The 12896-nt window shown below is 41.9% G+C and overlaps 1 protein-coding gene across 4 annotated transcripts in view; it reads left to right on the forward strand.

Annotated features, from left to right (window-relative positions):
• CMYA5 (cardiomyopathy associated 5) overlaps positions 1-12896 on the forward strand; it is a 55115-nt gene that overhangs the window by 15753 nt on the left and 26466 nt on the right. For 2 of the 4 annotated variants that reach the window (XM_079995250.1, XM_079995249.1), the window contains exons 3-6: positions 2962-3057; positions 4124-4357; positions 6387-6409; positions 9020-9138. In XM_079995250.1, coding sequence (XP_079851376.1) covers positions 2962-3057; positions 4124-4357; positions 6387-6409; positions 9020-9138 — 472 coding nt within the window. Of the gene's footprint in view, positions 1-2961; positions 3058-3195; positions 3220-4123; positions 4358-6386; positions 6410-9019; positions 9139-12896 lie in introns of those variants that run through there. The other 2 variants (XR_013843496.1, XM_079995251.1) reach the window with 2 other exon arrangements.

The raw sequence follows: 12896 nt of genomic DNA on the forward strand, positions 1-12896 counted from the left end.
AGATGGGACATTGAGTCTTCCTTCAGCACTGGTGATTGGGCAGCATCCTCCACTGTACTTATGTACAGTGCAGCTTAGTGGGTGCAGAAGAAAGTGGGTGAGGCTGCTAACACCACTCCACCCCAGCACAAGTTGCCTAAGGTGTCTTTCTTATTCTGCCTAATGGTATGGTGGTTCTGCCTAGTTCTAAATAAGCACTTTGATTCCTTGTTGGTCCTCTTGAATCTAGGTAACTGGTTGGCTTTCTCTAATATACAGACTTCAATGTGATGCCTCCTCAGATTAACCAGATCTTGAGTATCCCTATTTAAAAAGCCATTGATTAGGATCCAAATAAAAGCACAATTACTCAAGGGTGTCTTTGTACCAGCACTGATACAGCAGCAGGGCCCTATGGAAAATCACATTTGAAACTGAGGGGGCTTTCAAGAGTAGGCAGGCTAGCATTAGTATGTACATTTTACAGATGATGGATAGAGGCTGAAAAAAAGAATGGCTTGCCTGGCAAGATTTCTAACATGCCCTTTCATGACGTTTGACTCCAGTGAAGAGTTTTTGCTTTTTTGTTTTTTTAAAGGGTGAAATCCATTGATATACATAGCCAAATTCCCATTGATTTTTAATAGCGCCTCCTTCTCAGTATATAGAGAATCATACTACAACTGTGAAAGATAAGCAGTTGCTAAGAATATCAAAGAAGTCACATGCCTCCATTTCATTCCCTAGAGTGGTTTCTTCAAAGTCAAAGGACTTGAGTATGTCCCTTGACATCATTCCCTGGCTCTGTAACTTGGAGAGGGAGCCAGGAATGAAATCTAGCCTTCATGTGATCTGCTTCACCAGGAAAAAGATGGCTTTCAATCCTTGACCAGTGTGTCTCATTTCCACTACCCACATGTTACTGAGTTCTTTGGTACTCAAACAACAGAACTCTCACTGCTTCAGCTTTCATCAGCTATGCAATATGCTCAGTACAATAAGCTATTGATGGTGGCTATTGGGGGGCGCACGGAATTAAACATTTCTCTCCCCACAAAAACACATTCACCTTGGAAATGAAGAATGATTTCCCCCTATTTATGCACACAGTATAGTTTGCTGTGCATTTTATAATTCATAAAAGGTAAAGGGACCCCTGACCATTAGGTCCAGTTGTGACCAACTCTGGGGTTGCGGCACTCATCTCGCTTTTCTGGCTGAGGGTGCCAGCGTACAGCTTCCGGGTCATGTGGCCAGCATGACTAAGCCACTTCTTGCAAACCAGAGCAGTGCACGGAAACACCGTTTACCTTCCCGCTGGAGTGGTACCTATTTATCTACTTGCACTTTGACATGCTTTCGAACTGCTAGGTTGGCAGGAGCAGGGACCGAGCAACAGGAGCTCACCCTGTTGTGGGGATTCGAACCGCCGACCTTCTGATCGGCAAGTCCTAGGCTCTGTGGTTTAACCCACAGCGCCACCCGCATCCCTTATAATTCATAGGTGATGCTAATTTCCAGCCTTCCTTTAACCTTCCTTTTTAGGCATATAGAGGAATCTGATTAAAGTCAAGAGTGTTTATGAAAACACAAACTGCTTTTGAACAGATGGCCAAGTGCACCAAAGGAAGGTCAAGGAGGCTCCTGCATGGGAGACAGTTATAACTCATGAGTGTTGTCTCTATTATCTCAAGAACCACATCCTGGGCAGCTTTTGAGAAACAGCTTCAGAAGCACAGGAAAGAAAGCAGATCAAAAAAATAAATAAAATCAGGCTGTTAGTCACTTAGATATCATTTAATGAAGATTATTTTACTGGTTTGAAGGCAGGCATAGGCCTTTGGGGATCCTGTCCTTAGTTTGTAATAAGAAAGCCTTTTTATTTAGATCAGTATGCTTCTGAACACAAACTGCTGGGAATCACAAATGCACACTGTCCAGCTTTTGGAGACCCCAAACGGGGATAGGTGTCTTCCAGGATGTGTGCCTTTGGCAAGTCATGTGACCCGCACCTCGCACTTGCCCCACACCCAAAAATACAGTCCCGAAAAACTGGGAGTTTTTTTCAGTGCAATATCACTGCACCCCAAATGGCCTTGCATGAAAAAATAGGATGTCCCTTTTTTTCTGGGGCACTTGGCAGGAATGCAAGTGGGAAGAGTGCTGTTGTGGCTGAGGTTCCATGTTTGGGCTTCCCATGGGTATGTGGTAAAGAACAGGATGCATCACTGGGTGGGCCTTTGAACCGATCTAGCAAGTCTCACCTTATGTTCTTAAGTGAACTGTTTGCTTAATTGAGTCCATTTATTAAAAACTGTGTATTGCCCAGACTTCAGCCTGAGTGCCTTTTGAAGGATATGGCTTCATCATTGAATTAACAATCTCTTGTTGCTAGAAGGAGATGGCATCTTTAATAGTTTATTTTCCATTCCCTATCTAAGTAATACCCAAAGCCAAGGCAGGTGTTTTTTTTTTTTAAAGTCTGCCTGTCAGTCTCACCCCTCTAATGACAATTAATTCATCAACTAAAGTTTTAGTGGATTAATCAGTTTACTGCTTAAATCTATGAAAACTTTCAAGCTGCATAAAGAAAGGAAAAATGAAGAAACTCCCATAGTGCCTTCCAATTTATTTAATCTTTTGTGATACTTATTGCCTGGCTTAAAATCATCACACCAATTTGTATAATTTTCCTTATCCTGCAGTGTGGTTTTTGTTCTAGTACAACTTCATCAAGTGTCCCCGAGACCCCTCTGGGGACAGTAATCCCCAGAGGTGGGGATTTGGGAAATTATTGTCAGTGGGATGCTACCAGGACAATGGGCCTGATCCTTGTAGTATATCAATGAAGCACTGAGCCATAGGATGCATTCTGAGATTAAACATTTTGTTTTGGTCTAGTTTTTATGTAAAATATAACAGCACCATCTTGCAACTTCCTGACCACTTTATTTAGATGGTTGTGAAACTTTAATATTTCAGAGCCAATTGGGTGGATTCCTAGATGTTTTGCAAGAAAGATCTATGAAGATCGAGGGGTTTGTCAGTGAGATTGAGGCTCTGTTTAATTCTCTTGAGGTAAGTGTGTGGCATCTGCCTTCCTTCTCATTTGTTGAGAATTTATTTGTTGAGAATTTATTTTTGTTGATAATTTTTTTAAAAACAATCATTCAACTGGATGGGCCATGATATGAACACAACATTTTCTTTCTACAGAAGAGGTGACTTTTAACAGCATACAAAGACACATGGACACAAAACTCATTCCAGCTTTGTATGAAACATTCCATTCTTCTGCCTTTCGGAAGCTGGTTGTCAAAGTTCAAATTATTTCATTGAATTCTCTGAATTTCTGGTTTCCTTTGCATTTCTGTGGCTTTATACTACTGCTTTTAGATTCTGTATTGGTATTTGTGATATTGCTTATTGTTTTTATGTTATATATCGCTTAGAGATTTTTAAAATATTAAGCAGTTTTCAATCAAATAGATAAAACTACTGAAGGGTTCAAGTCAACCATCAATCTTTTAGCCCAAGGGTGGGTGGTTTTTCTCTCTCCTGCCAAGCCTTTTGTTCCCTCAGTTATAATCTGTTGAGAGCTACGTGACAGCAGTGGGCAGGGCAGGAACTGAAAGTGAGTGGGCCATCCTTTTTCTCTCCCTTTTTTTTAACCACACACTTTTCTGATTCTGTCATGCCCTTCCTCTCCTCTCTCCCTCCCCATCACTCTCTCACTTTGCCACCTCCTTTTCTTTCTTTCTTTCTTTCTTTCTTTCTTTCTTTCTTTCTTTCTTTCTCAGACCATTAGTTGAACTTTCCTGAATCAGACCATTAGTTCTACATTGACTGGCAGCAGGCTCTCCCTGGTCTCAGACACAGATCTTCCCAGTCCTGCCTAGTCCCTGAGACCTACTCACTTGTCAATCACCTGACATCACTGTGTGATTTCCCTTTCAACCGTCTATAGTCTCTGGGTTGAACTAAAAGAGACCCTCTTTGTGAACCCCATGGAAAGCTGTTGCTAGTCACCACTGAACAATCTAAGCAGGGAGAAGTGGCCCTGAAATCTCCAGTCCACAGGAGAAAAATTCACCAATGAATTTTATTTTTTTCCAACATCTGGATTTATTTTTTTAACCTCTAGGAAAACTGTAAGGAAAAGGAGCAGCTTTTGGATGAGCAAAATGAAAGCATCATCAAGACTGTGATAGGGCACCATGACAGAAAGCAGCAGAGCTTTGAGGAAGTAAAGAATGCAAAAATGGACTATCTTTATGAACAGATGGTTAATTTTCAAGAATACATTGATACAGCAAAGGACACGTTGGAGACGATCTTAAAGGAAACTGAAGAAATGGATGATTTTGTTTTCCTAAGTGTGAGTATAAAATTACACTTAATGCTGATAAAAATTGTGCATTGTGCTGAAAAAATATATATACACAGGCTATATTTCTACCTACATAACAGAGGAATATAGTCTATGTCCATTTGTTCTAAATCTACATGCAAATACTCATAGACCGATCACATAACTGGGATAGAAATTGAAGGCTGCAAACCTATATACACACTTACCTATATAAGACTATAGAGGCTTAGGCTGCAATCCCTACCTAAGAGTAAGCCCTATGGAACACAGCAGAACTTACTCCTGAGTAAATGCACATAGGAATCCACTGTCAGGTTCCAATTCTGTGCACTTACCACTTAGTAAGGCCCACTGAGGAAGAGAATTGCAAAAATGGGATTGTGCTGTTGAGCTCTAAGGTAGTGACCCTAGTTCAGTGCTTTTCCCCCCATGGACCTCTTGAAAATTGTTGGGGGTCTCAGCAGACCCCTTAAATGGTTTTTCTGCCCGTTGTAGCAGTCATAATGTGCTATGCTAGATGCTGGGTGATCTTTAATTATATTTTTGTTTGTTATTCTTTTATTTCTTTTATCGCATCACAGTTTTTATACCATAGAATTAAAGAATAGAATTCCATACAATTCAAAATCAATATGAATATTTAGCACAGTAGACCAGGCATAGGTAAAATCGGCCCTCCAGATGTTTGGGGACCACAATTCCCATCATCCCTGACCATTGGTTCTGCTAGCTAGGAATCAAGAGAGTTGTAGTCCCAAAACATCTGGAGGGCCGGGTTTGCCTATGCCTGCAGTAGACTTTCTGAACGATGCCATAACCTCCAATAGAAAGTGGACTAAAACTGGGGTGCCAGCTTCAAGGACCACACCCCTGCACAAGTCACGAAGAAAGCACTTTTTTATGGATAAGTTAGATAATGGACTATGTAGAGCAGTCAAAATTAACAGCAAAATTAAGAGAATCTGATGCTGAGTATTTTATGGAAGAATGGATGCCGTTTTCAGACTATTTAAAGAAATGCTATAGAATGATGAACTCACAGGCAGGATTTGAGCTATGAGCAATATAAGTAATTAGATTATAATATTGTGAGATTGTGTGTAGAAAGTGAAAGTAGCCTATTGTACCAAGACAACCTTTACATTTCCTGCCCCACCTGCCACTGGTACAGTGGTACCTCAGTTTTTGAACGTCTTTGTTGATGAACGTTTTGGAACTCGAACGCCATAAACCCGGAAGTAAATGCTTTGGTTTTTGAACACGCCTCAGAAGTCGAACAGGAAACGCAGCTTCCGCTGAGTGCGAGATCCTAAGGCCTAGCTGTTAGCTATTAAGATTTGGTTTTTGAACGTTTCAGAACTCGAATAGTCTTCCGGAACGGATTACATTCAAAAACAGAGGTACCACTGTGTATGTGTTGTCCAGAAGGGAATGTGGCTTCTGGGATGATAAATATTCCCCTCCCCTGTGCTGTACATCTGGCACATTGGAGAAGAAGAACCCCCACATCTCTGAAACTATACCATTGCTAATTAATTTGTACAACTGGAATTAATCTGAAATGCAATACGGTTGAGGGGTCCATGGTGCGCTTCCCCGCTCCCCCACATGCAGCTGCTGGGTGGCCTTGGGCAAGTCACACTTCTCTGATGTCTCTCAGCCTCACTCACCTCACAGAGTGTTTCTTGTGGGGGAGGAAGGGAAAGGAGAATGTTAGCCGCTTTGAGACTCCTTAAGGGGAGTGAAAGGCGGGATATTAAGTCCAAACTCCTCCTCTTCTTCTTCATGTTATAAAGTTATTGAAGCTTGGAAAGTCTCAAATGCAGGTATTAGGCATATCACTGTGGTGTTGCACCTCTGGAGGGCAAGATTCTGCAAAATGCATATGAGGTTAGGAAAGTTGTGCATATTTGAACTGGTACAATATCAGAGGTGGGGCATATGTCCGTGAATGGGATCTTGTGGATTTGATGTCCAGTATAATTTTGTGACACGCATTAATCCGTTCCTTCCCACGTTCCTTTTCCTCCCATAGTCATCAGAAGAAATCAATAAAAGGTATATGAAATGTAGTTTTGGTGCGTTATAGTGAGTATTAGGAACGGCATGTTTGAATGCTTTTTAATACTTCCAAGCTCCGCTGAAGGCATGCAACCATTTCCTCGCCAGATATTAAGGAGGAAATTGTGTGCTTGGTAATGCAGCTGAAAGTGTTTGAAATATTTGCATGCATTTTCTCATTCATCATTTAAATACTAATAAATATGGCATTATTCAGTTCTGTCTTTCCTGCAATAGCATCTATGTAGCTGGTTTTTTAAAAAGCAGGTGTTTATCACTGCTGTACACAACCATTTTAAAACTCCAGATGCATTCTGTTAAAATGCCAATATTTGTGAGTGTTCCTGTTTTGCTGATTTAATTTCAATGTTAGATGAAATGTTAATGAAAACGATCCTAGGCGTCTCTTTGGTAGGCTGAGCTAAATTTAGACCATAGTGAAGTCCTGCTAGGCCAATGAGTTTTGAACTTGTCCTGGTATTTCTGCTTCCTTTGCCAAGAGGATTACATTGAAGCTGCGTGTAGTTTGAGATCGTTTTTAGAAGGGCTAATCTCCATAGTAAAATTAACATCAATCCAGGGACCATTTATTTGGCTTTGAAAATGATCTATGGCAAGAGATAAGACTGTAGAGTTATTGGGGGGCAGGGGAGGGATGTGTTTAAGACAGGTGAAAAGTTATTTGATAATATTGTTTTGCCCATACACTACTAAAACCTCCAATAGTAGAATGGGGGAACAACAACAACAACAACAACAACAACAACAACTTTATTATTTATATGCTGCCCATCAGACTGGGTTGCCCCAGCCTCTCTGGGTGGCTCCCAACAAAATATAAAAAACACAATAAGACACAAACCATAAAAAAACCTCCCTTCAGATGTCTTCTAAAAGTCAACTAGTTGTTTATCTGTTTGACATCTGATGGGAAGGCATTCCACAGGGCAGGTGCCACTACTGAGAAGGCCCTCTGCCTTGTTCCCTGTAGCTTCACTTCTCACAGTGAATGAACCATCATGGCTGGCTGGGATCCTGAACAGAAAGAGTGAGGCTTACACAGTGCAACGTTTTCTTGCAATTCCCACTCGCATTATTTAAAGAAGTGCAAACTCATTAGCCTCATTAGCACATAACAGTTAAGCATGTTTAGTTAATAAAACAGGGGTAGCCAATGTCGTGCCCCTCAGAAGTTGCGGACTCCAGTTTCCATCAGCCCCAGCCAGCATGTGCAATGGTCAGGAATTATGGGGGTTGTTATCCAAAATATCAGGAATACACCACATTGGCTGCTCCTGCAATGAGCCATAGTCAAAGATGAGACATTGGACAGACAATGACTTACATCTTTTATGCCCCCTTTCCTCTATTAAAGGAGGGAGAGGCAAGCCAAGTAGACCTGTTCTTCACTCATGGCTCCGTAGCTTCTGGGTAGTGACGGCTTCTTATACCCATAGCTAAAGAGCAGCTCTGGGTTCATACTGAATGCTGAAATATAATTGACAATAGCTAAGTTTTATAAATCAGCTATAAACCTTGGTTATTGAGCAATCTTTAAGCATAGTTGATAACCCATAGTTAAGCTGCTAGGTTGGTTTCCCACATAACAGTAAGCTGTTGTTTAATAAACCATGGTTTAATATTAGGTGCAAACTAGACCATTGTCTATTTGCTATTTAAACAATAATTCAGTTGCATTCAGCGGCACCAATCTTTTGCATAAAAATCTTTGGATGTTTCTTCTGTCTCAGGGTTAAAAATATATTCTTTTCTCCTTCTCTAAAATGAGCTCAGCAAATAAGAGCTAATTACTTCTAATCCATTTTGCTTTCATTTTTCCTTCTTTTTTGGGGGTTGTTAGCGACTCACCACCAGCTGTTGTACATTATCTCTTTAGAATCAGCCGGCTTCCTGGATGCTACAGTCAATTTTCTATTGCATTCAAGAAACACTTCAAAGGATATTGTCTGTGCATTTGAACTCCTGCATTTCTTAAGCGGCTTGCACTGAACCTTAATTCTGAACACTACTCTGTTCCAGAACTGGGCAGTTATGCATCTGCCAGGCAGTGCTATATCTTCAGTTTCAAACTCAGGCATGAAATTCAATGGGTGACTTTCATGTTTGGGTTATGTCTCAGCCTAATCTATCTCATGGGTTGTTGTGAGAATAAAATGGAGGAAAGAGGGTTGTTGTTGTTGTTGTTGTTGTTGTTGTTGTTGTTGTTGTTGTTAGATAAAAAAGAGGTCAGGGCTCCTGCACTTTTAGTAGTTGTGAAGAAGAGAGAGGTTTAGTACGAGCAACCTGTTAGTCTAATTCCAAATAGGGTTTTCAGGTAAGAATCTAGACATTCGTCTTTTCCCTAAAGGGTACTGAGGCAGCAGGAGAGAATTGGGCAGCTGTGTCTTCATTCTGCTGCTTGCCAATTGTTTTGCCTGCTCTCTTTTCCTGCATGCAGTGGGGGGAATAATCAATATTCTGATTGCTGCCAGAAGACAGAAAGGAAAGGGGAGCGTGGGTCAAAGGTACATAGTGCAAACCATGAGTTGATATTACACACATATTATGGAAATGCCTTTCAATGGGTCTATATTTTCCTTTGCATAGGTTACTTTCTGCGGTGGAGAATATTCTGGCTTTGGAAAAGATACCACCTGCCTTCTCACAGTTTGAACATTTTACAAGTGGCTCAGCAAATGGCAACCAGACCTTAAAACACATGCCTGGTAAGAATCTGTGCAAACATTTGGTGCATTGCTTGAAAACGCATGAAGCCTAAAAAATAAAAAGGGGGAAGATGTACACAGGAACAGAAATGTGACATTGTTGGCTTCTGCATGTAATTAGTAATCAGCTGAGTCTGAAGTGAAGCCTGATTGTGCTTGGATTATGGAGGAGGAAACTGGAGAAGGAGCAACTATCACTTCTTGTTCATGCTGAAAAGACAAGTCACCTGCAGGTCTGGATTAATCATGATCCTCAGTCATCTGTAGAGGAGAGCATCTTCGCACATTACAATGGTACCTCGGGTTAAGTACTTAATTCGTTCCAGAGGTCCGTTCTCAACCTGAAACTGTTCTTAACCTGAAGCACCACTTTAGCTAATGGGGCCTCCTGCTGCTGCCATGCCGCCGGAGCACGATTTCTGTTCTCATCCTGAAGCAAAGTACTTAATCCGAGGTACTATTTCTGGGTTAACGGAGTCTGTAACCTGAAGCGTCTGTAACCTGAAGCGTATGTAACCCGAGGTACCACTGTATAAGCAAGGGCCCAAAGAAGGAGTTCAAGTGAGCTGCGCTTCCTCTTGTTGTGCTTCCGGGGCAATATGAAAAAGGAGAGCTTGTTAACGTAACAGCCGGCTGGGTGAGGCCAGTGGCTTCTTTAGCCCAGCATCCCGTTCACACAGTGCCCAGTCACATGCCTGCTCATCTCCCCTGGAAGCTATCCTTGTGCTTGGAGTTTCCACCTTTTAACATTGCCCCTGCAAATACATGGCTCACTTCTTTATTTAGTAATTATTTCTGGCCAGGAAGCATCAACATGCCTTGCCCTCAGGTCCCTTCTGGGGCTGAAACCCACATTGCCTCTCCCTCACTCAAACAAATCCTGATGTTCTGAGCAGTGCTAAGCAGCTGCATCTGTGACAGGAACTTCCTGATGGGACACGTCTGCCATGGAAGAAGGCAAGGATCCCTCTTTTGCTAGAGATTTCCTGCATCAGTTTGGAGGTAGCGGGGAGTTGACCCAGATGACCTTTGAGGTCCCTTGCATGGTCCTACATATCTAATAGGTTGGTTCCTTTTCAGGGACACAGAAAGCAACTAATTTTCCACCCCACCGATGTTGCTTTATTAGCTTTCTTGTAAAGCATTTTAACAAGAAATATGAATTCTGAGAACTGCTCATTTGCAGCCACCCACTCCTTCACCTTTCCCCCAGCATCTAATTTTATGTTTGTTGGGAGAGAGAGAGAGAGAGAGTGTGTGTGTCATTCTTGAGAAAAGTAGATTTTGGTGCCAAAATCAGCTATGTATAACCAGCTTTTTAAAGTGATACCATTTCAAATTGTGTTTGCGACAGCAGCAAAATCCATCCAAATTACTGTTTTAGAAATTGGTTGCCTGCTATTTGCCCATAGGTAAAGCTGAGACACTGTGTATAAATATATGTCTCTTCACAAGAAGCCAGCTGTATAGTTCATCTCACACCTTCCCTCAAATTATACAAGTGATTTCCCTTGGAAAAACACAAGAAAAGCAATTTTCTTTTTTAAAAGAGAATTTTGGAGAGTGTCTAGTGTGTGTTGATTTACCACATATGGGAGTTGTAAGGGAACCAAACACATCCCCACAAACACAGTGGAAGACTACACAGTTTAGTGGATTCAGCCCTGGTGACTCCATCCAGATGAAGGATTCATGTGCAAAGTCCTGCATCAACTTCCTTCCTCTTTCTGCAGCAGTTGTACTTCCTGTACTTAGAACTGAATCACTTCCTGCATTTGCGTGTTCAGACCCAGAAACACCCCCCCCCCATAAATTCACACTTGACTCAAATTTTTGGTTTGGTTTTTGGCAGAATTTAGGCCACAACTTTATTGGTCGTAGAAAGTGACTGGTTGCATTGGCTCTGGGTTGACTAGCTCCCTGCCATGCAGGTAGCGCTGACCCAGGGTTCCAGCATAGGTCAGCCAAGGGTGAACACCTGGATAAGCAGAAAGCTGGGAACGGGCCAACTCTGCCACCCAAATGTCCCCCTGGACTCAGGCACGGGCACAACCCCCTCACAGGGGTTGACCAAACCACCAAGTTCCTGGATTCCTTTAATGGAATACCCTTCCCACTGGGATGGCGAGAGCGTTCTCGCATCCCTATCGCCTGAACCAGAGCCTATCCGCAACCTTACAAGTTGTGATGATTTGCTACACGGCAGGCGAAACCCAAATGGCAACAGCCAATCAGCCAAGTGGGGAAAATTTCTGCCATGCCCCTGTCCCAATGACAGACGACACACGATGGCATAACAAGGTCAAGCGCAACAAGCCCTAAAAGTAGGGAGAGGTGGCCGGGTGTTCCGAATGCATGCGCCGAAAGAGGAAGCTCTGGGTCACATGTGTGGGCATAAAAAGGTCCCTCGAACCGTTTGGACTGCATCCCATTGGCCACATTGAACCCAGCTTCAAGGGACCTACCAACTGGGTATTGTGGCTGACCAATTGTACCCACCCACAACACAGGGTGTCGGTTGTCAAGGTTTCACCTCTTTAAGGGAGGACCCGATTTCTCAATTAGTGCTGAATCAGTAGTGTGGGAAGCTGCTATTTGGGCCAGTCCCTGTCAAGAGTATCAGAAACCCTTCCAGCTTAGATCTTGATTCTTCCACTGACTGTCTTGCATGCCTAAGTGAAAACTCTAATTCACCTGGACTTATGTTCCACCACTACAGTGATCGAAACTGGACCACAACAAAAATGTTTTAGCAAGAAGCATTGGTACCTCGTGAGGTATGCCCTCATTTCTTTTGCTCCGACATTTCTTGTTGCCTCCAGACAAAGAGATTTTGCAGATTTTTTAGTCTCAATACCACTTTCCCAGGAATACAGAGTATATCACTCTGTATGTGATTTCATTGACAGTAATATACAAAAAACTCAGCACCTTCTAATATTTGAGAGTCTTAAATGATATTTACAATTGCCAAAATGATAATGATATACACATACACAATATCTCAAAGCCAAACAGTCAAAATTTCCTGCAATAAGTAAAAAAAAATAAAAATCTCTGTGTATACTTGTTGCTGGCACAATTCTGACGGAACTCTGATGAGATAACTGGATTTCAGTCTCTGTTTCGTAAATTTTTCAATCTCCACAAAAACTTGTTAACTTCAAATGGTAGAAAGGGGGTGAAACTAAATAGCAGGAGATCCATTTTTAAAAAATATCAATCCCGGGGCTGGGATCTGATAGGGAAACACAATGTTGAAGAAGGTGTATAACGTTATTCCTCCTGCACTTCTTTTCTTAATGGAAATTTCCAAAATAGGGCAAACAGCAGGTTTTTGGGAGGGAAATTTGTTGGGAAAATGGCATTGGGTGTGGAAGGGTTGAAACTAACCCCCCAATGTTGTGATGTACACTATTCCATCTCTACTTTAGCACCTACTTCATTGCCATGGTGGGTTAACAGGCTTTCATGCTCGCTGAAATAATTATTCTGTCTCCAGCCTGAGTAAATAAGGAAATATAATCTCATTTGTGTTCCGTGATGGGAAAGATGAATGTTTTGAATGACAGGCAGCTCTTTTCCTTAATCACAGAAAATCTGCTGGTGTCAGCATGTGCTTTGTTAGTGCCATAGGAATTCATGATTGCATCAGAAAATAACCGAAAGCAGAAAACTTTTTTATTTTTAATGTGGATCTTAATGTTCATTTCACATCAAATGGAAATCTGCCAAGGAAGGAGAGGAAGGGAGTATTT

This window comes from Podarcis cretensis (genome assembly GCF_951804945.1).
Source record: "Podarcis cretensis genome assembly, chromosome: 11".
NCBI lineage: Eukaryota > Metazoa > Chordata > Lepidosauria > Squamata > Lacertidae > Podarcis > Podarcis cretensis.